The sequence below is a fragment of the Phyllostomus discolor genome, chromosome 3 (assembly GCF_004126475.2).
Source record: "Phyllostomus discolor isolate MPI-MPIP mPhyDis1 chromosome 3, mPhyDis1.pri.v3, whole genome shotgun sequence".
NCBI classification, from domain to species: domain Eukaryota; kingdom Metazoa; phylum Chordata; class Mammalia; order Chiroptera; family Phyllostomidae; genus Phyllostomus; species Phyllostomus discolor.
The window spans coordinates 112,678,994-112,706,973 of record NC_040905.2 but is presented as its reverse complement, the minus strand read 5'-3'; the positions used below and the strand labels follow the sequence as shown (position 1 = coordinate 112,706,973).

At 47.5% G+C, this 27,980-nt stretch overlaps 2 protein-coding genes and 1 long non-coding RNA gene across 3 annotated transcripts in view; 1 reads left to right on the top strand and 2 right to left on the bottom strand.

Annotated features, from left to right (window-relative positions):
- TRAP1 (TNF receptor associated protein 1) overlaps nt 1–10,173 on the bottom strand; it is a 68,555-nt gene extending 58,382 nt beyond the window's left edge. The window contains exon 1 of the mRNA XM_028510330.2: nt 10,034–10,173. Within this exon, the coding sequence (XP_028366131.1) occupies nt 10,034–10,109 (76 nt within the window). The 5' untranslated portion in view covers nt 10,110–10,173. The remainder of the gene's footprint in view (nt 1–10,033) is intronic.
- LOC118499284 lies at nt 560–17,298 on the top strand. The gene is made up of 3 exons (XR_004901811.1): nt 560–571; nt 5,630–5,640; nt 17,172–17,298. It is a non-coding gene; the product is annotated as an uncharacterized LOC118499284 (long non-coding RNA).
- LOC114495032 (CREB binding protein) overlaps nt 16,375–27,980 on the bottom strand; it is a 157,134-nt gene continuing 145,528 nt past the window's right edge. Inside the window, exons 29-32 of the mRNA XM_028510221.2 lie at nt 23,464–23,625; nt 22,793–23,074; nt 17,341–21,187; nt 16,375–16,636 (exon numbers count right to left, since the gene is read on the bottom strand). Of these exons, the coding sequence (XP_028366022.1) occupies nt 19,049–21,187; nt 22,793–23,074; nt 23,464–23,625 (2,583 nt within the window). The 3' untranslated portion in view covers nt 16,375–16,636; nt 17,341–19,048. The remainder of the gene's footprint in view (nt 16,637–17,340; nt 21,188–22,792; nt 23,075–23,463; nt 23,626–27,980) is intronic.

The window sequence follows — 27,980 nt, the reverse complement described above, 5'->3', positions numbered from 1 at the left end:
AACTTTTCATCATAACATTTTTATCACCCCAGAAGGTAACCCCTTACCCACCAGCAGTGACTCCCCATTCTCTCCGCACCTTCTACCTCCAACCCCCTACCCCTGGGGCTCCTGGCAACTAACTGCTTTCTGTCTCTATGGATTTGCCTGGTCTGGGCAATATTCGATAAAAATGAAATACTGTAAGTGGTCTTTTGTGTCTGGCTTCTTCCCCTTAACATAATGTTTTCAAAGTGCACCCACACTGGACCACTTAGCATACCTCATTCATTCCTTTTTATGGCTAAATTAGTAGTCCATTGTACGAGTAGACCACATGATGTTTCTCCACTCATCAGCTGATAAACAACTGGGTTGCTCCCATTTTTTAGCTCTTATGAACAATGTTGGTATAAATATTGCTCTACAAGTTTCTGTGTGGATATATATTTGGAATTCTCTCGGGATATGCACCTAGGAATAAAAGTGGTGGGTCAAGCGATAATTGTACACTTAGCTATCCAAGGAACCAACCGCCACACTGTTTTCTGAGTGCCACACCGTTCTGCACTCCTGCCAGCAGTGCACTGGGGTTCCAACTTCTCCACATTCTTACCAACACTGGTATTGCCTAGGTTCTGTGATTTTAAAAAAAGCCCCGGAAACAACCTGAATGTCTATCAGGAGAGGTTTAAATAAAGGAAGGTATACCCAGAGAGTGGGATACTAGTGCTCTGTGCCTCAATGTAAAACAAACCCCAAGATATATTATGTGAAAGTGCAAGAAAATTAAGTCTTGAATATTCCAGATCAGTGTTGTTTCTCTTCTAAGAGAATGGGAGTGTGTTGCCACAGAGGCTTTTTCTGGTACTGCTGGTCATCACACTAAGAGTCAGGATGAAAGATATTTTTGCTATACCAATTAGTTCTAGAAAACATGACTCCCTGCTTAATAAAAACATAGATAGGATTTTTCTCAGAAAACTTCTATGAAGTAAGCTTTAACTCTAACTTAATACCTACTCTTACCCATGCCCAAATTTCAATCTGTGAAGTCAGAGTCACTTAAATGAACGTGGCACACTACTCTAACCTGACTCCTCTCAAGAGTGCCCCCAGCACGGACCCTGGCCTCCGTGCCGTCCCCACACTATGCCAGCGAGGACCCTTATGTGGGCTGTTCCTCCTGCTTGAAATGCTCTTCCTGAACACCTTCACCTCCTTCCAGGCTTTACTTAAATGCCACCTTCCATGGAGGCCTTCCCTGACCACCCTATTGTCTACGGGGACCCCCTTCCTGTTTTGGTTCCTTCATAAAATTTCGCGTTACGTTCATACAGCACTGACTTGTCTGCCTCTGACCCCACGCCATCCCAGCACCATTAAGGGCCAGGAGTTTGTCTGTGCTGTCCCCTGGACATCCCACAGCACCCAGCAGAGCAGTGTCAGGCATGCAGGAGGCACCTCAGATGTTTGTTTGACGAGCTGATATTGCTACACTGTGTAGGAGATGTTTCAATGGGCTACACCTCTGACCGTATCATGTCTTTATTTTGCCCGTGATAACGCTAGAGTCAGAGCAGGCCCTCGGTAAGCATGTGGTTATTTTCTCAGAAGGCAGAGCCACATGAAGTGTTTCACAAACCACAGTTTAAGATCAGTGACCCACTGGATATGAAATCAATTCAGTGAGTTAAACCAGAATTTTTTAAATGAAATTAAAGTATAAGAATGCATAGCATAATATGGGTATTTACGAAACTCATTTAGCTGAGTATGTACGGGTGTTTGTATGGCACACGTTTTCTTGGATAGGAAGTCATGATGTGAATGCATTTCTTACCGGGAGTTTATAACCAAAAGTTTGAAATTCACTAATCTGATTTCGGCCTAAACATTTCTAAGTTTAAAGCTCAGGCTCTGTAAAATATATTTAAAAAAATAAGTTGCGTAGCTCAGTGGATTGAGTGCGGGCTGGGAACCAAAGTGTCCCAGGTTCGATTCCCAGCCAGGGTACATTCCTGGGTTGCAGGCCATAACCCCCAGCAACCGCACATTGATGTCTCTCTCTCTCTCTCTTCCCCCCTCCTTCTCTCCCTAAAAAATAAATAAATAAAAATCTTTAAAAAAAAAAAAGTTTACTTTGTAAATTTAAAATTCTATAAACTAATGGTACTTGCAGATCAGTGAAAAGCAGAATTAATGCTCTCCCACAAGATATAAATACTATATTAGAAAAACTGGAGTTCTTTGGAAAGTAGCCTCTCGTTTTTTCCCCTGGAACACATCCAATTATTTTACCTTACCTTTATGCTCAGAAGCATGAAATTCTCTGCTTTTCAGTAAGTCAACTCGGGTAGTTTTTTTATTCTCTCACTTATCACTTGATATCATAAGTCAGCTATTCATTCACATCTGAAATTCCTCCAAACATTTTGTTTCTTAAGTTCAGCAGTTACTTCAGTAGGATTTAAGAATAGCAATAGACAGAAAGTGGAAATACCACTTTCTAGTTAGGTATCAAATAAAGATTTGTATTCCCTCAAAAATGTCTAAGTTCTTACTACTGGTATACTCAAACATTTTCACTGCTTCTTAAATTGTATTATGTTTCAGGGCTTGTTCTAATAATTTTCTACCAAGCTATACTTATAATTACACTCTACCAAGAAATATCAACTCCCTGAATACAAAGAAACAAAACAAGTAACAAAGATAGGGGCACCTTTGAATGGTCAAAATATAGGACATAAAATCCACACCCCCAACTTGATTCATACAAGACTATTCCTGTCCCCCCGATTCCTGTCAAAATCCTTCTCTCTTTTAAAAAATGTGTCTCTAACAAGTTTTACCATCTAAAAGCCCATCTGAAAACTGGGAGAGGAATGAACATAGATCCAAGGAGGCCTGTCAAGTTAAACAAGAGGAGCCCCAGCCAAATACCTCAGAGCATCGCAACCTGCCAAGGTTGCAGGTTCGATCCCAAGTCAGGGCACATAATTCAACCGATGAATGCATAACTAAGTGGAACAATATATAAATGTTTCTCTCTGTCTCTCCTTCTCTCTCTTTAAAACCAATAAATATTTTTTAAAAAGTTAAACAATGTGCTGTGATTTAAAAAAAGAAAGCCACAGAAATGCTCAAAACTGCAGTTTTAAAAGTCATCACATCCCAGAGGGCCTGTATGTTACCACAGAGGGCTATAAGTTAACCCTCACAATATTGAGCCTGTAAATATCAAAGTTCAGTTATATTCCATTTAATGATTATGTGTTTTACAAAGACTTCTAATTGTGGTTAAAATGAAATGCACTACTTTAAAAGTGAGCTTCATGGAAAACCCATTCGGGTGCTCCGTTTCCTGAAAATGCTAGAATACTGACGTGTGTGAACTACAATGGCAAATGCACTTGCATTTCTCCTTCCTGGTGCCACATCAGCTACCTGGCATGTCCAGTTCCACTAGAAAGACTTCAGCTTTTCTATTTGTTCCTAATAGTATTGCTATACAATCTTCTGGTTTTTAAATATGGTATTCATTCTGGTTATCCGGACATTAATTTATATTCCAATCACATTTCTTGGTTATCTGTTTTTAAAATTAGTTACACCCATGACCCAGCTATACCCATTCGATTTACCTGATCTGTGGGCATTAACCTGGTTGAAAAGCAGATAGAGATGAGCCCCCTCTCCTCAATAAGCAAACAGCTTGGAGAGCCATAACTTTCATGGTCTTAATTCCTAATGGCTTTAGCAGAAATAGCTAGCTATACCATAAATAAACATTCTGAAATCTATCTTTACTAAATGCTGCAGAACGTCTTTGTGGACCAAGCAAAAAGCAGCTTCCTACAAAAAAGTGACTCTTCCATATCAAGACTGAGCAGGATGGTGTTGAAGAAAAATTCTAGCTGGCTACAATGAGGGCACCAAAAATGCAACTCAATAACATCCTCTGAGATAACTTCCGGCCAAGCTGGAGGCGAAGGTAGACACACTGTGCCTCCTCCCACAACCGAAAGAAGGACAACAACAATTTAAAAACAGTAAATAACCAGAACTGACAGAAAATCGAACTGTATGGAAGTCCGACAACCAAGAATTAAAGACACATTCATCCAGACCGGTAGGAGAGGCGGAGACGGGTGCATGGAGAGGACTGGTGGCAAGGCAGCAGCTGGTGGATCCGGCGAGATGGTGGCTGGTGTAGCCTGCAGTCCCACATTTGTGTGAAGATCAACTGGGAGGAACAACTGGGGAGCAAGACAGACCACACAACCCGGAGTTCCAGCACAAGGAAATAAAGCCTCAAAACACTGATTGAAAAGGCCTGTGGGGGTTGAGGCAGCAGCGGGAGGAACTCCCAGCCTCAAAGGAGAGTTCGTTGGAGAGATCCACAGGGTCCTAGAACATACACAAACCCACCCACCAGGAATCAGCACCAGAAGGGCCCACTTTGCTTGTGGAAAGCGGGGAAAATGACTGAAAACCAGCAGAGAGCGGAGCAAGCGCCACTGTCCCCTCTGGATGACTTCCCCACATACAGCGTCACAACACAGAGACATGGGTTGCTCTGCCCTGGTGAACACCTAAGGCTCAGTTCCTTACTACATGACAGGCACCCTGAGACAAAAAATAATGGCCCAATGAAAGAACAGATCAAAGCTTCAGAAAAAATACAACTAAGCGACCAAGACATAGCCAACCTATCAGATGCATAGTCCAAAGCACTGGTAATCAGGATGCTCACAGAATTGGCTGAATTTGGCTGCAAATTAGATGAAAAAATGAAGGCTATGCTAACTGTAATAAAGGAAAATGCACAGGGAACCAATAGTAATAGGAAGGAAACTGGGACTCAAATCAACAGTGTGGACCAGAAGGAAGAAAGAAACATTCAACCAGAAAAAAAATGAAGAAACAAGAATTCAAAAAAAAGAGGACAGGCTCACAAACCTCCAGGACATCTTTAAACGTTTCAACACCCAAATCATAGGGGTACCAAAAGGAGAAAAGGAAGAGCAAGAAACTGTAAACTTACTTGAACAAATAATGAAGGAGAACTTCCCCAATGTGGCAAAGGAAATAGACTTCCAGGAAGTCCAGGAAGCTCAGAGAGGCCCAAAGAAGTTGGACCCAAGGAGGAACACACCAAGACACATCATAATTACATTAGCCAACATTAAAAATAAGGAAAGAATCTTAGAAGCAGCAAGAGAAAAGGAGACAATTACCTACAAAGTAGTTCCCATCAGACTGTCAGCTGATTTCTTACCTCACAGGCAAGAAGGGGTGGAAAGAAGTATTCAAAGGCATGAAAGGCAAGGACCTACATCCAAGATTGCTCTATCCAGCAAAGCTTTCATTTAGAATGGAAGTACAGAGAAAGTGCTTCTCAGATAAGGTCAAGTTAAAGGAGTTCATCATCACCAAGCCCTTACTATATGAAATGGTAAAGGGACTTATCTAAGAAAAAGAAGATCAAAACTATGAATAGTAAAATGACAGCAAACTCACAGATATTAACAACCACACCTAAAACAAAACAAAAAGAAACTAAGCAAACAACTAGAACAGGAACAGAACCACAGAAATGGAGATCACATGGAGGGTTAGCAACAGGGGAGTGGGCGGGGGAGAGAGGGGGAAAAGGTACAGAGAATAAGTAGCACAAATAGTAGATAGAAAATAGACAGAGGAGGGCAAGAATAATATGGGAAATGTAGAAGCCAAAGAACTTATATGTATGACCCATTGACATGAACTAAAGGAGGGGGTGTGGGTGGGAGGGGGTGAACAGGGCAGAGGGGTATAAAGAGGGGAAAATGGGACAACTGTAATAACATAATCAATAATATATATAAAGAACATCTGACTTAAACCTGAAGCATTTCACTTTGAGTATGAATTGAATACATTTCACTGACCCAGAATCAGTGTTGTGATCTGAGATTGCTGGTCTCAGTTAAATTTCCTTTACGGAAATCACCTTTGCTCATGGTTATGACATTTGGGAGGGTGAGAAATGTTTATTTTCCTTCATAGTTTTCTCATCAACCTGACTTCCCCTCTTTCTTCAAGCTGCATTCCTTCTCTTTTTGCCCAGGGGTAGCAAACCACTTGGAGATTCTCTTTTGTCATAGCTCCAGCCAAGTAAATAAGGCCTTGCTAATCTATTACATTTGGGTTGTTTGATCTTTTATAGGTGAATGGGATAACTCACCCACCCCCACACAACCAAGCATTTCACGCTCTCGTGCCAAAGGCCCACCTGGTGCCTCCTGGGCAGGCCAGCCATGTGTGTTCTGCTGGTGCAGGCCCTACACCCCAGCGCCATGATTTATACAGATGGCAGTGCCATTCAAAGTCTAGGCAGTTAAGGAACAAAACCTATATTACCACATCATATTAGCAGCATAACTAGCTGTCTCACTGAGAAAGTGAAATCTGACCAGCAAATGCTACTCCTTCATCCCAGAAAGCATAGCCTGGAAACACCAGAAATTTGCCTGATTCTTGTGAAGGCTGGAGCACAAGAGGTGTAAGGGTAGAAATTAAATAGTATTACCCCAAACAAAATGAGACCAGAGGGACTAAGCAAAATAAACAAAAGAAAAAAGTACTAAGTGGGAGGTTGCCACCAGACACAGTCCAGGTGTGCTTCATTTGGGAAATAAATCTGCAGTGCTTCAGTCCTCCAACAAAGAAGGGAACCTCACTCTTCTGACCTTTCTGGTACTTGGAGCAGACTCCTCACCCTTTACAACTCTCTTTCCAAGGCAGAAAATTTTGGCAAAGGTTCCAGCACACACAGATCAGAAAATGCTTTAACACTAACTCGAGCACCAACCTGTCCCATCGTGGCTGACTCATGATCTCACTCTGGTAATATCAAATCTTGAGAACAAGATCATCCCATGAGATTAGGAATCGCGGCTCAGGGGCTGTAGTGGTCATGATAGTTACCTAGCCACATGAAATGACCAATCCATTAGCCTGTCTGCTTTACAACACAATCACATTTGCTTTTGGAGACTGAGTCTGTTGTTGATTTTTCAGTACAGTAGTTCTTTAAGAGGGAACTTTCTTCCCTCACTGGTATTATTACATATAATAATGGTTTAGTGATTATGAACTCCTCTAGTTTTTTGTCTGGGAAGCTCTTTAGCTGCCCTTTAATTCTAAATGTTAGCTTTGCTGGGTAGAACAATCTTGGCTGTAGGCGTCTGCTTTTCATGACTTTGAATATTCTTGCCAATCCCTTCTAGCCTGCAAAGTTTCTTTTGAGAAATCAGCTGAAAGCCATATGGGACCTCTGCTGTAGGTAACTGATTTTCTCTCACTGCTTTTAAGATTCTCTTTATCTTTAACCTTTGGCATTTTAATTATGATGTGTCTTGGAGTGGGCCTCTTTGCACCCATCTTATTTGGGACTCACTCTGCCTCCTGGACTTGCATGTCTATTTCCTTCACCAAACTAGAGAAGTTTTCTTTCACCATTTTTTCAAATAGATTTCCAAGTTCTTGCTCTAACTCTTCTCCTTCTTGCACCCCTATGATGTGAACATTGGACCTCCTGAAGTTGTCCCAAAGGCTGCTTATACTATCCTCACTTTTTTGAAATTCTTTTTCTTCTTGTTGTTCTGGTTGGTTATTTTTTGCTTCCTTATTTCCATAGTATTGATCTCATTCTCAGCTTCATTCACTCTACTGTTGCTTCCCTGTAAATTATTATTTCAATTAATGTATCCTTCGCTTCTGAGTGAATCTTTATGCTGCTGAGGTTCTCCCTAATATCCTTGAGCATCCTTATAACTAGTGTTTTGAACACTGCATCTAATAGATTAGCTCCATTTCGTTTACCTCTTTTCCTGGAGTTTTGATCTGTCCTTTCATTTGGGCCATGTTTCTTTGTCTCCTCCTTTCGGCAGCCTCCCTGTGTTTGTTTCTATGAATTAGGTAGAACTGCTCTAACTCCATGTCTTGGTAGTGTGGCCTAATGTAGCAGGTGTCCTATAAGGTCCAGTGGCACAGCCTCCCCTACCACCCAAGCTGGGTACTCTAGGTGCACCCTACATGTGGGCTGAAGTACACCTTCCTCTTGTAGCTGGGACTTGATTGATGTTGACAGATCAATGGAGGGGATTTGCCCAGACCACTCACCTACAAGGACTGGTTGTGACCACTGACCACCCACCTCCACCCTCCGTGGAGGAACAGCTATGCAGGGGAAGGGTGAGTGGGTACTCTGACATGGTCTGTAGCTGTCCTATGGGTGTGCTGGCCCTGGGGTTTCCTGAGTGGTGCAGGCAAAGGTCAGACCCTACCCGTGTTTTGTCTGGGGCCACCCTGCCTGAGTTGTAAAGCAATCTGAGATGGCAGCTACTTGTGCTGGGCATGGAGGTTCCCAGGCGAAGCCAAGCTGTGAAATCTAGGCTGGCTGGCTGCTGTTGCTGGGCCTGGGGCTAAAGCCAGCAATTGCTTGTTTGAGAGGATTTAGGAAATTATGAAGCATGAGTATGAAGCTTATGAAGCTAGGTGGGACTGAATCTCTGGGCATCTCCAAGGAGGGTCAAACAATGTTCGCCAGGTTGATAAGAGTCTCAGATATGGCCCCAGCTTGCCAGCTCTTTGGCAAGAGAGTTTAGAAAAGGGGCAATGGCCTCTGCTCGCCTTGATGCCAGACACTTCAGTTTCTCCCTATATTACACTGGTACCTTTCAAAATGCTGCCCTGGTGCTAGAGCCCAGAGAAAGTGAGTCTGAGTAGCTGAGTCCATATGTGGGTTCTTTAAGAGGAACTACTTGGGGCTCCAGCTGTTTCTTCCAACTCAATCCCTGCTGGTTTTTACAGGCAAGAGTCATGGATCCTTATCTTCCTGGCACCGGAACCCTGGGCTTAGGGGCCTGGCATGGGGCTGCAACTCCTCACTCCCGAGATATCCCTGCCATATTTTTTTTTTATCCACCACACATGGGTGAGGGACCAGCCTGTTCCTATCTGTGTTCCTCCTACCAGTCTGGATGGATGTGTTTTATTTCCGTAATTGTCAGACTTCCATTCAACTCGATTTCTGCCAGTTCTGAGTGATGGCTGTTCTATATTTTAGTTGTAATTAGGATGTGGTTGTGCAAAGAGGTGAGCCATGTCTGCCTACCCCACCATTTTCACCGGAAGTGCTGGAAATAGTTTTAATGTCCACTAATAGGACAATATTGATTAAATGATGATTTGACTATAAAATAGGATATACATAGCCTGGAAAGCCTTAGACCTGTGCTTACTGACGAAAATAAGTGTAAGCCATGTTGAGAGTTTAAAACAAAAATTCTGTAGCACAATGCTTTTTTACATAAAAATGTAAGGCACATATATTAATGTGTGCAACCTTACAGAGCCTGAAAGGTGAGGCAACATGCCCACCAGCAGTTACTTGTGAATGAGGAGCAGACATTATGGTCATTCTTTATTTCAGCACACACCAATCCCATGCCCTCAGGCTAGGTGGTCAAAGACTGGAGTCCAGGGGCTGACGGAGGGCCCAGGGCGCCAGTTCGCTGCAGTATGCGTCACGGCTGGAGTAGGCACTCGGTGTCGACTGAAGTGGCTAATGTTGTTACTCGTGAATAAAACACTTGGACACAGGAAGAAAGAAAAGCACAACTAAGCGACTTAAGTGACCAAGCTCGTGACGTCCTTGCACAGCACACACACTCGTCCTCGGTTTGCACTCCCCAAAAATGCTGTGGATAGCAGAAGCGAGGAGCCCGAGGAGCCCGAGGAGCCCAAGGCCCCAAGGCCTCACCCCGGCTCAAGGAGAAGCCCCTAATGTAGTCGCATGAGCCAGAGCTTAAAGGCGTTACCGCCAGAGGATACACGTAACCCTCTGGGACCCAGTTCGCCACTCGACGCGCATTACGCAAATAAATGTCCCAGTCCCCCACACGGCGCAAAGGGTTGCATCTCCGTGCTTCCAATGAGGTCGCTACGGACTCCAGGTCTCAGGGTGCTCCTGCATCCCCAACTCCGGCCCAGCATCCCTTACCTCCCGGGGCGGCCGCCAGCGCCGACACACGCAGGCGACGTCCCCACAGCAGCAGAGCCCTCAGCTCACGCGCCATATCCCTCCTCCCGAACGCCCAGCGCAACCACGCGCGCGCAGGAGGCGAGGCCTTCCTCCGTCGCGACTTGGTGACGTCACGTTCCGCGCCGGGCTGCCCGATGCGCTGCCGGCGCTGGCCAGTGGAATGGGGCATCTGTGGAACGTGCGGTGTGCTGTAGGGCAGGAGGCCAGACCTCCGTGACCTTGTGTCGCGTTGCCAAGGGCGAGGGGCTGAGCGCTGAGCCAACGGGGGTAATCCTCAGACAACTGGGCCTCAGCTTGTGCATCCCTAAAATGGGGCAGGTGTTCGCACCCGCACCAGGGGTGGAGGGTGTAAAAGGACAGGGCAGAAAGTTAACATCTGTGGAGCCTAGTCACTCTTCAAACCAAGAAAGGCCACATACCTAAAAAGTGAAAGAGAATTTTAGGCTTGACTTGTCTACACCAAGACATGAACCCAGAAGCCAACCCCCACCAACAAAACTAAGCTATTCATTTATTCCATTTCTCTCACCCTGCTGGAGGTACAAGTCTATTTGGGGGTTCAGACAAACTTCGTTTATCACAGTAACAAGCCAGGTAAAATACAGATTCTCCAAAGTGGTTCCCAGGAAGCTCCTCCAAATGATTCTGAGGCACACTAAAGACTCACTGCCAAAAAATCTCTTTTTTCTTGAAAAAAAAGTGCGGTCACTTAAGTCCTTTAGTTCCACTTTTCTTCCTCTCTATGTCCAAGTTGTTTTATACAAGTTGTTTCCTCCTTCGAGAAAAAGACTCACTGCCACAATCAAATAATTGTACAAAAACAGGGTTACTAGAGACTGTGACGGGAGCAGCAGAGTACTCCGAGGGGCATGGAGGGGGTGTGTCAGAGAATGTGTCCAGGTGGAAGCCTGGAACCCCGAAGTGCCAGGCTTAAGCAACTGAGAAAGTTTAAGAGGTGGACAGATTTGAAGGGAAGACATCAGGAGCAGCCCTCCCTCCCTGACCCTCTACACCCAACTGGATCCTACAGTCCTCAGTCAGGGTCCTCCAATAGTTTCCCTTCACAGTTACGATCAATTCCAAATTCCTCCAGGTCCTGCATAATCTACCCTCTGCCTCTCTCACTACCTCACCACACTCCAGACATACAAAGCCAGTCCCAGGCATAGCCATTCCTGGATGTCACTGCAGCTACTCTGGGGGTATTAAGGGGTCTCAGTGTCACATTTCATTCATTGTTCACTCCACTCAGAAAACTATCTTGCCCTGGCTGATACTGCTCAGTGTATTGAATACAAGCCTGCAAACTGAAAATCTACTGGTTTTATTCCCAGTTGGGGCACACGCCTGGGTTGCAGGCCATGTCTCCAGTTGGGGTGTGAGAGAGGCAACCAACCAATGTTTCTCTTCCTCTCTCCTCACTTCCCTTATCTCTGAAAATAAATAAATAAAGTCTTTTTTAAAAAGAAAAGAAAATCATCTTGTGTAAGAGCTGACACGCTGATCTAAGGGGCAACAGATCTAGCTTGGGGAGCCCTTTTATTTCAGGAAGGAGAGGTGGAATTTGGCCAAGGGAACAGGGAAGCCCAGGCTTCAGTTAAGGATGAGGTACTTTGCCAAGACAGGCAGGACCCAGGCTCTGTGGAGGGCAAATCTACCAGGTTCCTCACACTTACCAGGGACCCCACACTTACCAGGTTCCCCACACTTACCAGGGACTTCTGTCCACTCTTGACCTGTGGCCTTCAGAGATATATCCTCAGCCACAGACCCTTGTGATACCATGTCCTCTGGTAGCCCAGGGAACTGTGGCTTTTTGAGGTGATCAGGGATCCAAGTCAAGTCTTGATGGGGGGTCATGGGCAGATTTCAGCCCCTATGCACACAAGGAAAATGGAAGAAGGAAAAAACAATTAGATGTAGATAAACTTGAATTGATGGAGGCTGCAGACTAGCTTAGGGAGAGCAGAGAAGCAGAAGAGGGGAAGGGAGGTAAAGGAAAAGGCCCCCTGGGTCTTCTCACCACCACTGTGGCCACTGTGAGTTTGCTGTTCCTTCTCCAAATGTCACTGCCTTCCCTTTCTAAAAGCTTCTGCTGGGGGATTACACTCAGTGACTGGCTATGATGGTATGATTAAAAGATACCTTCTGTCCTGGCAAAGAGCTCAGACCACAATTTTTTCTCAGCTTGTGGATGAGGCATTGGAAGAAAAAATGTCTGCCAAATCTCAAGCCCGTTGTGTGTATTGCTTAGGAGAAGACAGGTGAGAATTGGTTTGGTCTGAGAGACTCTACAGGGTAAAAAATCACCTTCATTCTGTGTGGGCTTGCATGCTTGTGCATGTGGGTGTTTGGCCAGAGGCAATGGCCCTGTAATTCCTACAGCCACCATTCTCACTCCAACAACTGGAGGGAGCAGAAAGACTGCCTGGGAAGGCCTGGCCTGCTGCTTTCCCTGTTCAACATGGCTTCCTGGTGGCTGCAGGGCCCCTATCTCAATGTCTGTGCTGGTGAGGTCCTGCTTCTCTCAAGGATCAACCTTTTGCCTGGGTTCATGGGCCTCCACCCCAGCCAGAAGCCCTATCTCCCCATGTGGCATCATAAGCAGTGTCTGGCATCAGGCCCCAGCAGGTGGCTGGTGTTCGCAGAGTTTTCTTTGCCAAGACCATGTCTCCTCAGGTATGAAGATGGTCCTCTCAGGATTTTCTGGTCCAGTGGGGTATATCAAGGACAGGGTGAAAATGCAGACCACTGATGTTTTCCCTGAAGGTGCCAACACCCCCTGGACATGGAGCAGATGGCACCGTGGTGCATCAATGTCAGCCAGGTCTCTCTGGGTGGTGGCTGCTGTGCCTACAGTTCGGGAAACTGGAAGGATGGGTCTGACCCGAACTTTTACCCGCAGTCACATCACCCAGAAGGTTGGCCAGGGCAAGGCTCGCCTCATGTTTCCTTGGAAAAGCAAGCAAGATGTGACTCTTTAAAAAAAAGAGACAGATTTTTATTTATTTATCTAGAGAGGGGGAAAGGGAAGATGAAAAAGAGAGAGAGAAACATTAATGTGTAGTTACCCCTTATGTGTCCCCAGCTGGGGACCTGGCCTGCAACCCAGGCATGTGCCCTGACTGGGAATCAAACCAAAAACCTTTTGGTTTGCAGGCCCGCACTCAGTCCACTGAGTCACACCAGCCAGGGCAACTCTCTATTTTCCTCACAATCTGCACTTTTACAAATGCACTTCATAGTCAGGACACTCCCTGCACCTCTGTCCCAGGGCAAACAAAACATTGGACACTCTTTCCAGGTAATTCAGGGTTGTAAGTCTTGTGGGGCTATTCGCAGCCTGGGTTCTGAACAAGACTCCTGTCCTGTTCAGAGGACCTCGGGCTGCCCGTGGTTCTGCCGCATTCTTATTCAGGGAGTTGAGGAAGGCAGGAGGCCCATGAAAACAAAGGGAACAGGAGGTTCCAGCTCAGAACAAATGCTGTGAAGGAGGCTGAAGAACCACTTGACCAAACCCCACTCTCCCTAAACCCATGTTGATCGTGAGCATTGAGATGAAGGCAGTTTCCAAGTCAAGATTTTTTTTCATGGTCCCCTATAGCCTCACTTTTCAAAGTGTAGAGGGCCAGAGGCAGTGGTTTCATCTGGGAGCTTGTTAGAAACTGGGAAGTTCAGTCTGTCCACTCCTCATAATTACTGAATCAGGGTTTTAGCAACATCCCAGATAATCCACACGCACGTTACAGCCAGAGAAGCACGGTCCTAAGGCGCACACGGCAGTGTGGAGGATGTGTGTGCTCCCTAAACTGCGGAGCACTATGTGATTCTGGACCCTGATGAAGACATCTTCTTGTTTCCAGCACAAACTGGGCTCCATGCCCTGGCTGTGAGCACTAGCACCATCTAGCACTTTCCTCTAGCAGTTGTCTGTCTCTGTTGAGTGAATTCTCCAAAGGTTGTATCTCAGAGCCTAGGACCTGCTTGGTAGATGCTTACTGAGTGAACCAGCTCAAGAAAGCTTGCTTACTTGAAATCAAGTGTCTAGAGAGTTGGCAACAGATGAGGACAGGCCTCTCAAAAAACTCAGAGTGTTCTCCCAACAGACCTTACTCTCATGGGTGACACCAGTCCTGGCTGCTGAACCTGTTGACTCTGAACACATCCTGTGTGGCCCCCACCTACTTCACTTCCCTGCCCCTTTCTCTACATCCCCTAGCTCTGGGAGCACAGCCATGATGCCAGCATCTGGTCCCCAAGACTCTCTTCATCAGTAAACCTCCCACCACTTGGCGTGCGGCAGAACGTGGAAAAGTCTGCCTTCTTCTGTGGGCCCTCAGTGTGTACACTGATGTGAGGGGCCCTGGGTGGCATTAAAGAGGACAAGGAAGGGTGCTGGCACATGGAGCCTGGAGGCCTTGCTCGTTCTGGCAGAAGAGGGGAACATGCCCATGTGCAGGAGCCTGGGCACACCTCTTGCTGTCCTTTCCAAGAATGTCCTCTCTGGACACATTCCTGGGGGACCTGTGGACACAGGGTCCTCACCCTCACTTGGAACACTCTAAATATCACTACCTTCCTTGAGGACCCTTTAGTTTGAACTTCATTGATTTGCCTATATACAGACCCCTGAGCACCCAGGATCAGATGACATGGCCCGTTGTGGTCACTTAACCCTCTCCAGGTGTTGAGTGGGAGGTGGGTTCGTCATCCACCCCGGGAGTTTAAAGCTCTGGGCACTAGGGCTGACCAGCACTATCAGCATTTCTTTTTCTGCGATGCCACAGTGACCCAGTGGGCACCAGACACAGGCATACCGAGTCCCACATAGTCCTTTTAAGGACTTAGTTACCATTTACCGCCTGTGACTTCTAAGGGGTTACAATGTATTATAATGTTCCCATTTCCCCCAAGGTACCCCCAAAAGAGGGTTCAAGGTGAATTTGTGGAATAAGGAAGGGAGGCAGGCACCTAGGGCAGTTTTCAAGGCTGGGAGGAAAAGCTACTTCGGCACAGGAACATGACTCGGGCCCATGCCTGCCCTTGCTGCCCATGAACTCAGGCAAGTTACTGCCTCCATTCTTCCACCTCACGGCCAAGGCAAAGGAATTGATAATGCATTTAAACAGCACTTTGTGGCTCGTGCTGGTTGCACATAGGACCAGGCATGCGTTTCACATGCCTGGGTTGCAGGTTCAGTCCCTGCCTGGGGCATGTGCAGAAGGCAACCCATTGTTGCTTCTCTCACACCGATGTCTCTCTCCCACTTCCTCCCTTCCCCTCTAATCTTAAAAAAAGGAAACACAGCACTTGTTACCCCGTATGATTATCTTCTATTCAGATAAAAAGCAGAGTTTAGAGAGTTCACTTAAGGCCAAGGCCCTGGCGCTGCTACCACCACACCGTCGGTACTGATTCTCAATGCCTCCACTGCACGGAAGCCTCGGGCCTGTGCTTCCTATGGTCAGATCTCTTGCTTCGGTCTCCCCCCAATCCCCTCCACACCATACCTGCACCATTTCCTTTATTGAGGTGTTCTAAGCTGTCAGCACCCTTCAAATTTTTCAGTTAAGTAATTCCAGTGATACCACGGTCAATAAATACTAATAAATCCTCTAGAAAGGTCCAAGACATTGAAAACACCATTTGCCTCCTCATCTACTTATCCAAATTTCCTCGGTCTTGCCTGTTAGCCTGCGTGCCACAATTACTCCAAGATGATATAACTAACCCTCCCCTACTCTTAACTTTGCACAATAAATGTACTTGAGTCATGCATGGAATGAACATGGGACATTCTGGGAAGATATAATGTCGCTTTACAGTCCCAAGTGGGCTTTGTCCCCTTCTTCCGTGCTCCTGCTTATCTGTTTGCTGCAGGGGCATGGCTGCAGTGTTTACTTCCCAGCACTGTTTTTGGGTGAAGAATTTCCTGCTGGCACAATGGCTACCTCCTAGAGCTCAACTCCTTCATTAAAAGACTTTACTTTTTTATTTCTTTGAAGTAGCCCATCTTCCCATGTAGTGCTAAAGGCTCTTTTTAGCCTAAAGTCAGTTTCACTTCATAGTAATCAAAACAAGAGAGTTGTGTGTTCAGAGATCTCAGAAACAGAAGCCTCTCCACCTCAGGTTCCCCAAAGGTTGCATTCAATTCCTGCTTTTAACATGCTAAATCTTCAAAGACATCATCAAACACACGCACTAGACAAACTCAACAATGCCCTTTCAGTCTTATGCTGACTAGCTGCTAAACTACTTCTGAAGGTCGTTAGCCAACTGGAACCATCTTTGAATCCAAGCAATTTTACCAGCTTTTATTATAAACACCAGCACATTTCAAGTTTCCTTTTTTGATCACAAATATATGCTTTTGTCTTCTCCTCCTAAGTATACAGCATTGAGACACAGCATCCAGGCTTTCCAGCTTTTCAAGCAACTTCCATCCGCCAAGTGCAGGATGGGTACCCAAACACCACACCCTCAGCTGCATCCTTTGGCATCTGGATTGCAGGAACATGGACTCCAAGACGAGGTCAGTACAGTTTCGGATTCCAGAATCACCTGAAAAAGATGCCTCCCACTGTTACAAGCCTGCACATCTGGACTTTGGTGGGCCTGGATCTGACTCTCCAGGGCCCCAGAGAGCTCACCCCTTCTTGTCTGAACATTGGGTCACGGCTTAACAATCAGAGGGTCATGGGTGTGAGAAGTGGGCAAGCTGCTGAGTGGGGATGGCCAAGATAGCCACTGGAGGGTCGTGTCCTTGCTTTCCCTTTTGGAAAGGGTGTAGACAGACAGGGGATGTTTAGGAGTGCTAGTCTTATTCTTACCCGGCTTAATTATCTACAAGATTCTAAGTAAGCTTGGTGCTAAAACAAATTTCTTAGAAAGTTTCCTCACTTTAGATTCCTGTATCAAGCGTTCTGAAAATATTTGTGAATATTGGGACAAAAGGGAAGCTATTTGGGCCATGATTTCCAAGTTTAACACAACTCCTGATCTAGACCACTCTCTGGCTGGGGGACAAGGGATGAGACACAACTCAGCTAACCAATGCCCTGGGGTGGGGTGGGGTGGGGGTGGTGGCGTGCGGCAGTCTCGAGGACTAACTTCAACTACCCCAGTAGTGGTCCTGCTCTCAGGTGTGATTTTTACATTTAAGAACTCGAGTGTGACCCCTTCACTAAGGGCACCTGAAACTGGATGCAGAGGGGAGGGGTGGGCCCAGGTGCAAGTGTCCCTGGAAGCCAGAGGCCTAGTCTTACCATAGCAGGGCTAGTGACCACAGCTCCCCAGTCGTTTCCCCTCAACAGCCTCCAAGGTAGCACTCTGCTGTTTCTAGAGGGTAGGGAATGAAGGGCCAAAGCTCCTTTGTCCAGACCAGAGGTGGAGGCCCTGGCAAGACATACTGTGTGGTGGCATCCTCCCTTCCTTAACCAAGAATTTCAGAGGGAGGCCAGGAACCACCTCTAGTCCCTGGAGCATCCTTTGAATTAACCCTGGAATTGTTACATAGGAAGGGGTGGGGAGACTGAAAACAAGTACAGGAACCCTCCCTACTCTTATTGCTTAGGGTAGGGTGGCTGAGACAGGGGTAGTGGAAAACGGACAAAGTACTTTTTCTGATCCATTTGTGTTCCTAACTTTGTGGGTGAAGTTCCCTGGGGAGCATCGAGTGTGTGCAGCCATCACTAAGCTGACCACCTCAGTCATTGGAAAGAGAACCTTCCACGTCTTGGCTAAGCCTGGTCGCCACCTGTGTGATGACTAAGACTTTGGCCGCTGCCTCTCCTCTACGAGCAAACAACCAGAACCGTGTCTTACAAAGAACAGACTCCAAAAATATATATAAATAAATAAAAACCTTAAACATTCTTACAGGGATCTTAAAGAACAGAATACATGTTAAAAACTTCAGTAATTTATATCAATTTTAAGCAGTACTTTATATACAATGGGGAAAAAACACATGCATAGTCCAAATACAATGTTGAAAACAGCATTTTCATAACAAAAAAACCCCGAACACTAAGTGTTAATACCATATACATGAATTCAAGAAGGACCACCCTTTTTGTCTGTTGCACACAGTTTATTTAACAATATGATATAAGAAATGAGTTGGTACTTTACCATTCTATACAGTGATTGAATCTTCTTGAATTTTCTTATTTATAGTAATTATAGCACTTGCATGATTTACACTAGAATTGCTTTTCCTCATTTCAAGTTTCACATAGAAGAAAGAAAAGAATGCTCTTCTCTATTAACATTAGCATGGTCTAAGAGAGTGATCATCCCTATTTTTTGTCTAAAACCAGTTTTATCAGAGAAACAAAGCAACAATTTCTACATCTGCAAGACAAGAGTTTGGCTTAAGCCAGTATGTATAGGTGTGTGTGGGTGTGTACATGTGTGCACACAGTAGCCAATTCCTATTATCGTCCAGGGGTAATACTTGGAGAACGCCCACAGAGTTCACAATAGAAAAAATCTTCCCGCAACGTCAGAAAGTTGTTGGGATACATTATAAGCTTGCATTATTTCAGGAATCAGTTCTGAATATTATTTTTCTTCTCACTTTTAAACATAAATGTTTAAAGTCTTGAAAATACAAATAAAAAATATGAATATAATGAACTTGTTTTTCCCATTAAAAAAAGGCATGAGTCACCAGCAATGACAAAAAAATCCAAACAAAACCCCCCTCCCCCCAAAACAAAAAAATAAAATAAAATAAAAACAGAGAGAGAGAGAGAGAGAGAGAGAGAGAGAGAGAGACACCAGATATTTAAATCAACTGGTTTTTAACAAAAAAATATATTCTTTGTATTGTTTCTTTAAACAGCAATCTACCCTTCCATGGCTTGGAAGTAGCAGTTCCATCTAGGAATAAAAAGAGCCTAGATGCTTGGATTTCAGTACAAAAGGTCCAAGAACATGAAAGGAAAAAAAAGTGATGCTCTCACAATGCTACAAACCCTCCACAAACTTTTCTAGGGTGTCTCCTGTGGTGTCACCGACCAGGGACAGCTCACTGGACAATGCACTCCTGTTGGGGGTATTCAGCTGTGGTAGCATTGCACTCTGTTCGGGGTTCCCCAAATGTCCCTGATCTATGGAGCTGGCCATGGTGACTGCAAGTCCTGGGTGGGGGGAACCAGTCTGGGGCGAGACGTGGTGTGGTGAAGGCTGGGGCTGTATCCGTGGTGACGGGCTGGAATGTGGAGGCTGGGACTGGGGCCGTGGAGACTGGACAGGGGCCGGAGACCGCACCTGGCTACTAAGGGATGTGGCCATCTGCTGGCCAGGGAGGTGCGAGGCCTGTGGCTGTCCTGAGAGCATGTGTTGCTGGGGGCTCATAGGGTTTGGCTGGCCTGGGGACCCAATCTGCTGCTTCATCTGCTGCTGCTGCAGAATCCGCTGCTGCAGGGCTTGCTGGATGTTTGGGGAGCTGTCTGTGCCCAGCCCAGGCTGCCCCATCTGGCCAAGCTGTCCCATCTGAGCTGCCATCTGACCCATGGAGCTGCCCTGCATGGGCAGGTGCTGCTGCATCCGCTGCTGCTGCATGGCTGGGGGGTAACCTCCAGGTCCTTGAGGCTGCTGGAACTGGCCGTGTCCTGCCATGCCTGCGGCCATGCCAGCACTACCCTGCTGTTGTTGTTGTTGCTGCTGCTGCTGCTGCTGCTGCAATAGCTGCCTCCGCAGCATCTCTCTGTACTGCGGGTTCATACTCGCCATGCTGGGGTTGTGCCCGGGGTTCATGATGTTCAGTGCCTGGCCCTGGGGGTTCAGGCCTCCCATCGCTTGTTGCTGTGGAGGCACACCAGGCCGTGGCCCACCGGCTTGCATGGTGTTCAGATTCTGCAGGCTGGGCTGCTGGTGTAGACTGGGCTGGGGCTGCAGGCCAGGCTGGGCCTGGAGGCCGGGCTGGGGCTGCATTCCGGGCTGACTGGCCACATACTTGGCTGTGCGCTGTTTGATGAAAGCTGCCATCAGCTGAGGGTTTGACTTGAGGATGTTGAGCACCTGCTGTTGCTGCTGCGGGGAGCTGGGAGACTTCAGGGTCCGCAGCAGGTCCTGCAGGGCGCCAGGCGAGATGCTCCGGGGTGGCTGCACACTGGGCATCCGAGGTCCGGCCACAGCTGGTTGGGCCTGCATGGACATCACAGGCCTGGGCATGCCTGGCATCGGCTGCTGCTGGGGGAGGGGTGCCTGCTGCCACTGCCCAGGGGGCAGGTTTGGCATGACAGGCCCACTGACCTGGTTGGGTCGGGGCACATTCAGGCCCACAGGGGCCATCTGGCTCACTGGGGTCACCATGCCTGTGCGCCCTGGGGGCATGCCATTGTTGATGTTCACCCGGTACAGGTGCTGTTGCTGCTGGGCCTCACGTTCAATCTGCCGGGCCGCCTCTACTGCTGCAGGAGGTGGCTGGGCGGGAGGTGGCGGAGCCGGCACTTGGTTGGTGGGCTTCCCAGTAGACACTGTGGTAGGAGGCTGAGTTCGAGCTACACTGGAGAAGCCAGCTGGTGACATGCTCACAGGCGAGGGCTGAGGCTGGGTGGGGGGCTGTGGTGTCTGGGGTGTGCTGGGCTGCTGCGTGGGGGTCCCGGGTGGTGCTGAGGTAGGGGAAGGCAGACTCTGCTGAGGCACGTTGCGGGTGTTCATGGTGGCCATCCGCCGGCGCATGAGCTGTGCTTGCTGCAGGCGGTGCTGGATCTGCTGCTGACGGAGCTTGTGTTTGATGTTGAGGCAGAAGGGCACGGGACATTTGTTTTCTTGGCAGTGTTTGGCATGGTAGCAGCAAAGGGCAATGAGCTGCTTGCACACCGGGCAGCCTCCATTGGTCTTGCGCTTACAACCCTTGGTATGCTGCACAACCCGCTTCATCTTCTGGCAGGACGGCAGCGAGCAGTTGGCGTTGCGGCACTGGCAGGCGTGCACCAGAGACTGGATGCAGCGCTGGATGCTCAGGCGCCGTGACTCCTGCGGGCTCTTGGACTGCGGCTCACCCTGGCTGCCACCCTCGTCGTCTAGGCCCAGGCCCCACTTTACCATCTTGTGGGTGTGACTCTTTGTGTTGTAGCAGTTGATACAAAGGTCATAGTCCTGTGGATAAGGAAAGGGGACAGGCTAACATCAGCACGCAGCCCAGAGTGACCACACATTATGGCGACCCCCTGGAACCTTCACTTCTAGGAACCACTCCACAGCACAGAAGGCTCCAAAGACCACATGATCCATCTACTCACCCTCACCCTGTCTTCTTCCAGGGGACTCCTGGCCCTTCCTAGCTTGCTGTCTAACACTATGTGAGCAGGTGCATAGGCTCGACACTGGTCACCTTCTCCTTCCTTCCTCTGCACCTAGGTAATGGCACACAGCCACCCCACCCTGATGCCTGGTGTGGGAAGCCTGGCAGTGAAGGAATGACTGCTGAGGTGTCCATTTCCTCCCAAGCACCACATGAGCATCTACAGCACCCCAGACCCGAGTTCACAGAGACTAGCCCTCCACTCTTCAGGGCTGCTACTGGGGTTCAAAGGCCTTCACCAAGAGGAAGGCCCTGTGTTCAAACCACCGTGACAAAATGCCCCTGCCCCAGGTTTGTAACAGCTACCTACATCTGGAGATTGAGACAACAGGTGCTAGAGCGGAGAATGGAGCCCTATGGCCTGGACTGATAACCCTTTCACAGGACAGACATGAACATTCCAGCAGTAGAAAATGAGAGAGAAAACAAGAGGATACTGAAGAAAGAAGAAAATATAAGTTGAGGGCATTAGAAAGGCCCTGCTCTCCCCCTCAGAGATCCTGAGAAATTCCTGTGGTGCTCATAACCATAGGGGCTGCCCCGGCCACCCACACAGGCAGGAGAGGCGAGGACTGGGTGAAAAATCTGTGACTATCTGCAGGGGGTGGTGGAGGGCCCACAACAGCCTGATTTACCCCAGGTGAGGGACCTATCTATGCAAGTGTCAGACTCCGCCCCTTCACATAAGGGCCAAGGCCCCTCCAGGGAGGAACCAGAGTGGCATGGCCAGAAAGTCCCAACCAGGACAAGGGAGAAGGGTCACCAGACCTCCAACCACAGGGACCCAGGATGACAACAGGAAAGGGGAACCAGGCAGAGTTCTGGTGGGACCAAAGCACTGCCAGTGCCTCTCCCATTCTCTCCACACTCCTGCCGGGGCACCACGAGGCTGTGGGTGTGCCTGACACAGAGTTGGGGTTAATGACACACAGGGAATAAAATAACAATTGCCTGTGATGGTGTCCTTATCCTGGATGAGTCTGCACGCTGACTCCCAAGAAGACCAGCCTGTCCTGCTGAGGGGCCAAGTGTGCCCTGGACATACATCAGTGGCCCACTGCCAGTTTCGTCAGGACCAGACCACACTCTGGGAAGGGAAACTGGCTTCTTCTTACCTTGAATGTCTGCTATTGAGCCCAGTGGGGCACAGAGCAGGAACCCAACCCCTAATTTGTAAACTCTAAAATAACAATCTTACAACCAACAGTGCCCTGAGAAGACCAGGCCATTCTCCCACCACCACCAGGAAGTGCCAACTGTCTAACAGTTCAACCTAAAATGCAAATGCATAGACCGAAGAGGACTGGGGAGGAGCCAAGGGTGCCCCAGACTCGTGGACCACATAGCTGTGCCAGAAGTTCCATTGGAACGCAGACACAGGGAGGGAGGTATGGGCCTACCTCACACACAGTACAGTGCCAGCGTGTCTCCACGTGGTGCTTGCACTCGTTGCAGGTGTAGACAAAACGGTCTTGGCCCTGGGTGTGCAATTCTACCAGCATGCACAATGTGGACCACTTGGACCGCCTCAGGGAGGAGAACTCCCAGTGCTTGTCCCTGGCAAGGGTGAGGAAGGCATCACGCCCATCCATGAGGTCGCAGCTGAGCAGGGGGTCAGGGTCAACAATAGGGGGCAGTGTGTTGATGACAGGCCCGGCATGGAGGTGGATCACAAAGAAGACCTGCAAGAAGAACAGTAGGAGGATGTCACCCCACAGAGAGTGGTGCCGAGGAGGTCTGGCCCTGGAGGACCCAGGGCTACCCCCCCAGCCTGCTTAACTGAGACTGTGCTGAGCCTGATACGTGCTGTCCCAGGTGAGTCAAAGGCCCAACTCTCTGGGAATGAACTGACTTGAGAATGCACTGTGTGGTGTTACCCAACCAGCCAGCTCTGCTTTCTAGGGCCGGTCCTACCCTGCACAGCACTGTAGAAACCACCGGAAAGAGTGCCACCATGCTTTCACCCTCCTCTTGGCCAGGGGCAGGGCTGTGGTTTCTCAGTAAACCCCCTCCTTTCTCTCAGCCCATAGAAGCACAAATGCCAGGCTCTGCGGCCGGCCCTGCATCTCACCTCTTTGTGCTTCTCCATGGTGGCGTAGAGCTTCTGGGACAAGTCATTAGACACATTGGGCATACTGGGCTTCTTTTTGTTGGCTCGGCTGATACTGCTTTTATTCTTGTTGGTTTTCTTGTTGTTCTTTTTCTTGGCATTCTTGCTGTCACCCTGGCTGCCCTGCAACAACATGCAAAGGTGTCAGACAAGCCCAGCCTCCTCCCTCCAGGACCAGTATCCAGCTGGGACTCCCAGCTATTGGCCCTGAGGACTGCAAGAAGCCAGCCTAAGGCTGGAGAACACTGAGCATACCCCCACCTGCATGGGCTGTAAACACACTGCTGCCTTCAGAGGAAACTGCTGGAGGAAAGGTGATGAGGAGGGAAGCAGGGCCTGTGTACTCAGCTGAAACCCAGTAGGCACAGTGGTGATACATAAAAATAGAGCAAGTGCTGCCTGAGCCATGAGGGACACAGATCACATACTTCTTGAAGGAAGGATACACCCAGGATGCTAGTTTGGAATTTAACAACTGAGGGAGAGGAAGTAATTTTTCACTGTTCCACACCATTCTACCGGATACCTGCAGCTCCATGGTATATCCTGCATGTTCAGTGGCTCATTCTATACCTCACAAAGGCTCCAAATACCCACCATGTGTGGGAGACACGGGAAAGGTGCTAACGAAGAAGTGACTGCACAGTTAGGAGCAAGAACTTGGAAGTGGCCCACCCAGGTACCAAGCAAGGCCACACAAGGGGGAACCTCCCTGACCCTGCTCCCATTGCCCAGGCACACTCAGGCCTGAAACCCACCATCACTGTTGCAAATGGCTTAAGTCTGAGGGGGCTGCTTAGTTAAAACTTTCCTACTGTGGAAAGAACTCAAGCTCTTATTTAGGTTTCAAGGTCTCACTTGGTCCGCCCAAAGAACTTCATTTATAACAAGGGGAGGGAGAAAGAGGACAGAAAGGAAGAGGGAGGAAAAAAGGAAGAAGGGAGAGAAGGGGAAGGGGAGAGGGAGAAAGAAATATTCTCTCTCTCTCTCTGGGTGCTAAAAGGAGTGCTACTCTTGGGGAAGTTCGGTTGCACACCACCACCACCACCACCGAGGCATGTCTGAGAAAGAGCCAGAGGGGCCCGAGGAGTCTTGACAAGTGACTGTAATGTAGACCCAGATCAGAAAAGGACACTGGTAAGACTTCCGGCCCAGATGAAAGTGTAAGCAGACACACTGCCTCCTTGCACAAGCAAAAGGACAACAAATTCAAAAACAAAAACCAACCAGACCTGACAGAAAAGCAAACTGTATGGAAGTCTGACAACCAAGGAGTTAAAGAAGAAACATTTGTCCAGATTGGCAGGAGGAGTGGAGACGGGCAGCCTAGAGTAGAGGACTTGCGGCAAAGTGGCAGCTGGCAGACCTGGCAGTCCCACATTCGTGTGCAGATAAACTGAGAGAAACAAATGCGGAACAAGGTAGACTGCACAACCCAGGGTTCCAGTGTGGAGAAATAAAGCCTCAAACCCTCTGACTATAAAAACCTGTGAGGGTTGAGGTGGCAGGAGAAACTCCCAGCCTCACAGGACAGTTCACTGGAGAAACCTGTAGGGTCCTAGAATGTACACAAACCCACCCAACCTGGGAATCAGCAGCAGACAGATCCAATTTGATTGTGGGTAGCAAGGGAAGTGACTGAAAACTGGCAGAGAGCACAGCAAGTGGCACTGGTCTCTATCAAAACCCTCCCCCACATACAGCATCACATCACAGCAACATGGTTTGTCCCACACTGATGAACACCTAAGGCTCCACCCATTACTATATGACAGGTATGCCAAGACAATAAAAGAAATGGTCCAAATGAAAGAACAGATCAACGCTCCAGAAAAAATACAACTAAGCGACGAAGAGATAGCCAACCTATCAGATGTATAGTTCAAAACACTGGTAATCAGGATGCTCACAGAATTGGTTGAGTATGGTCGCAAACCAGAGGAAAAAATGAAGGCTATGAAAAGTGAAATAAAGGAAAATGTGCAGGGCATCAACAGTGACAGGAAGGAAACCAGGACTCAAATCAACATTGTGGACCAGAAGGAAGAAAGAAACAGTCAACCAAAACAAAATAAAGAAACAAGGACTCAAAAAACTGAGGAGAGGCTTAGGAACTTATGGAACAACTTAAAACATTCCAACAACTGCATCATAGGGGTGCCAGAAGGAGAAGAGGAGAGCAAGAAATGGAAAACTTATTTAAAAAAATAATGAAGAACTTCCCCAATCTGGCAAAGGAAATAGACTTCCAGGAAGTCCAGGAAGCTCAGAGAGTCCCAAAGAAGTTGGACCCAAGGAAGCACACAGCAAGGCACATCATAATTACATTAGCCAAGATTAAAAATAAGGAAAGAATCTTAGAAGCAGCAAGAGAAAAGGAGACAGTTACCTACAAAGGAGTTCCCATGAGACTATCAGCTGATTTCTCCAAAGAAACCTTGCAGGCAAGAAGGGGCTGGAAAGAAGTATTCCAAGTCATGAAAGGCAAGAACCTACATCTAAGATTACTCTATCCAGCAAAAATCTCATTTAGAATGTATGGGCAGATTGAGTGCTTCCCAGATAAGGTCAAGTTAAAGGAGTTCATCATCACCAAGCCCTTATTATATGAAATGTTAAAGTACTTATCTAAGAAAAAGATCAAAACTATGAACAGTAAAATGACAACAAACTCACAGCTATTAACAACCAAACCTAAAAACAACAACAACAACAACAAAACAAACAAACAAAAAAAAACCTAAGCAAACAACTAGAACAGGAACAGAGTCACAGAGATGGAGATAATATGGAGGGTTATCAGTGAGAGAGTAGGAAGGGCAGAGAGGGGGAAAAGGTACAGAGAATAAGTAGCATAAATGGTAGGTACAAAATAGACAGGTTAAGGGGAAGGTTAAGAATAGTACAGGAAATGTAGAAGCCAAACAACTTATATGTACTACTCATGGACATGAACTAAAGGGGGAAGAGATTGGAATGCAGGTGATGGGGGGTATGCAGGGTGGAGGGGAATAAAGGGGGGAAATGGGACAACTGTCATAACATAATCAATAAAATGTATTTAAAAAACAGAAAAGGACACTGGTAAAAACTAAGCACACTGAAAGAACTTTAGACTCTGGTTAACAATGATGTAAAAATACTGGTTCAGCAATTGTATGAATACGACACACCAATTTAGGATGTCATCAGGAGAAACTGGTCCTGAAATATAAGTAACTCTGTGCCATCTTCTCAAGTTTTCTATAAGCCTTTATTCTAAAATATAAAGCCTGTATTTTGTTATAAAATAAACAGATTCTCTGCAGTTTGAAAAATATAGGTAAATAATTTTTTTGTCACCAAAGCATCAGCACATATGCACATTTACTTTGTGTATTTTTCTTCACAAAGTTGGGGTTACATACGAATTGAGGCTGCATCCTGTTTTTTTCCCATTATAGCAAAGCATTTCCTCATTTCTCCCATTAAAGATCGCTTTTAATGGCAAAGCAGCTTTCAATCGGAAGTGCTGTCTATAACTAAGGGAATGCTTAGTTATGTGAACTGGGCACACTAAATAGTGCCTCCGTCCTTCGTCTCCATGTCCTGCTCTCTCCACCACATGCAAATCCATGGTCAGCAAAGAGAGTCAGCCCTTATCTATCTCCATCTCCCTGAAAGTTACCTCCTCCCCACCAGGCCAGAGGCAGACATGTCACCCTTGAACAGGACTCACGGCTGGGGCCTAAAGTGCCCCCAACCCCTGCCTGCCAAGTTCCTCTCTATGGAATCTCCACCGTCACGGCATAACTCTCCTCCCTCTGCTATAACCTGGCCACTGTCCTCCACCCACCAGATGCACATTCTGATTCAGGCCACCTCCCATCCAAAGGTGTCTGGCATTGGCAGACACACATAGGGACCTTGGGGTTCATAGGCCAGCTCTGATCTCTCTCCCAATAAAAGTGAATTTCTGCCCTAGCTGGTGGGGCTCAGTGGATTGAGCGCGGGCCTGTGAACCAAAGGGCCACCGGTTCCATTCCCAGTCAGGGCACATGCCTGGGTTTTCAGGCCAGGTCCCCAGTGAGGGACATGCAAGAGGCAACTACACATTGATGTTTCTCTCCCTCTCTTTCTCCTTCCCTTCCCCTTGCTCTAAAAATAAAGTCTTTAAAAAACCAAAACAAAACTGAATTTCTACTAAAATCGAGCCTGCCCTTCAAAGGTTGGCTGAGTGGGAGACCGTCTGGTGAAGCACACGTGCCTGGTACAGTGCAGACACTGAGCAAGTCACACCCTAGACCCCCAACTCTGAATGCCAGCCCCACACAACCCCTTGAGCACACCTGTGAGGGCCACAGGCTTTCACAACTCCTCTAGAATATCAACAGGCACTATAACATGAACGCGTCTGCAGCCAATTCTGACTTCTTCCTCCCGATATGCTCTCCCTCTTCCGAAGCAAAAGACACAACAGGAATCCTTGACCTAGCATT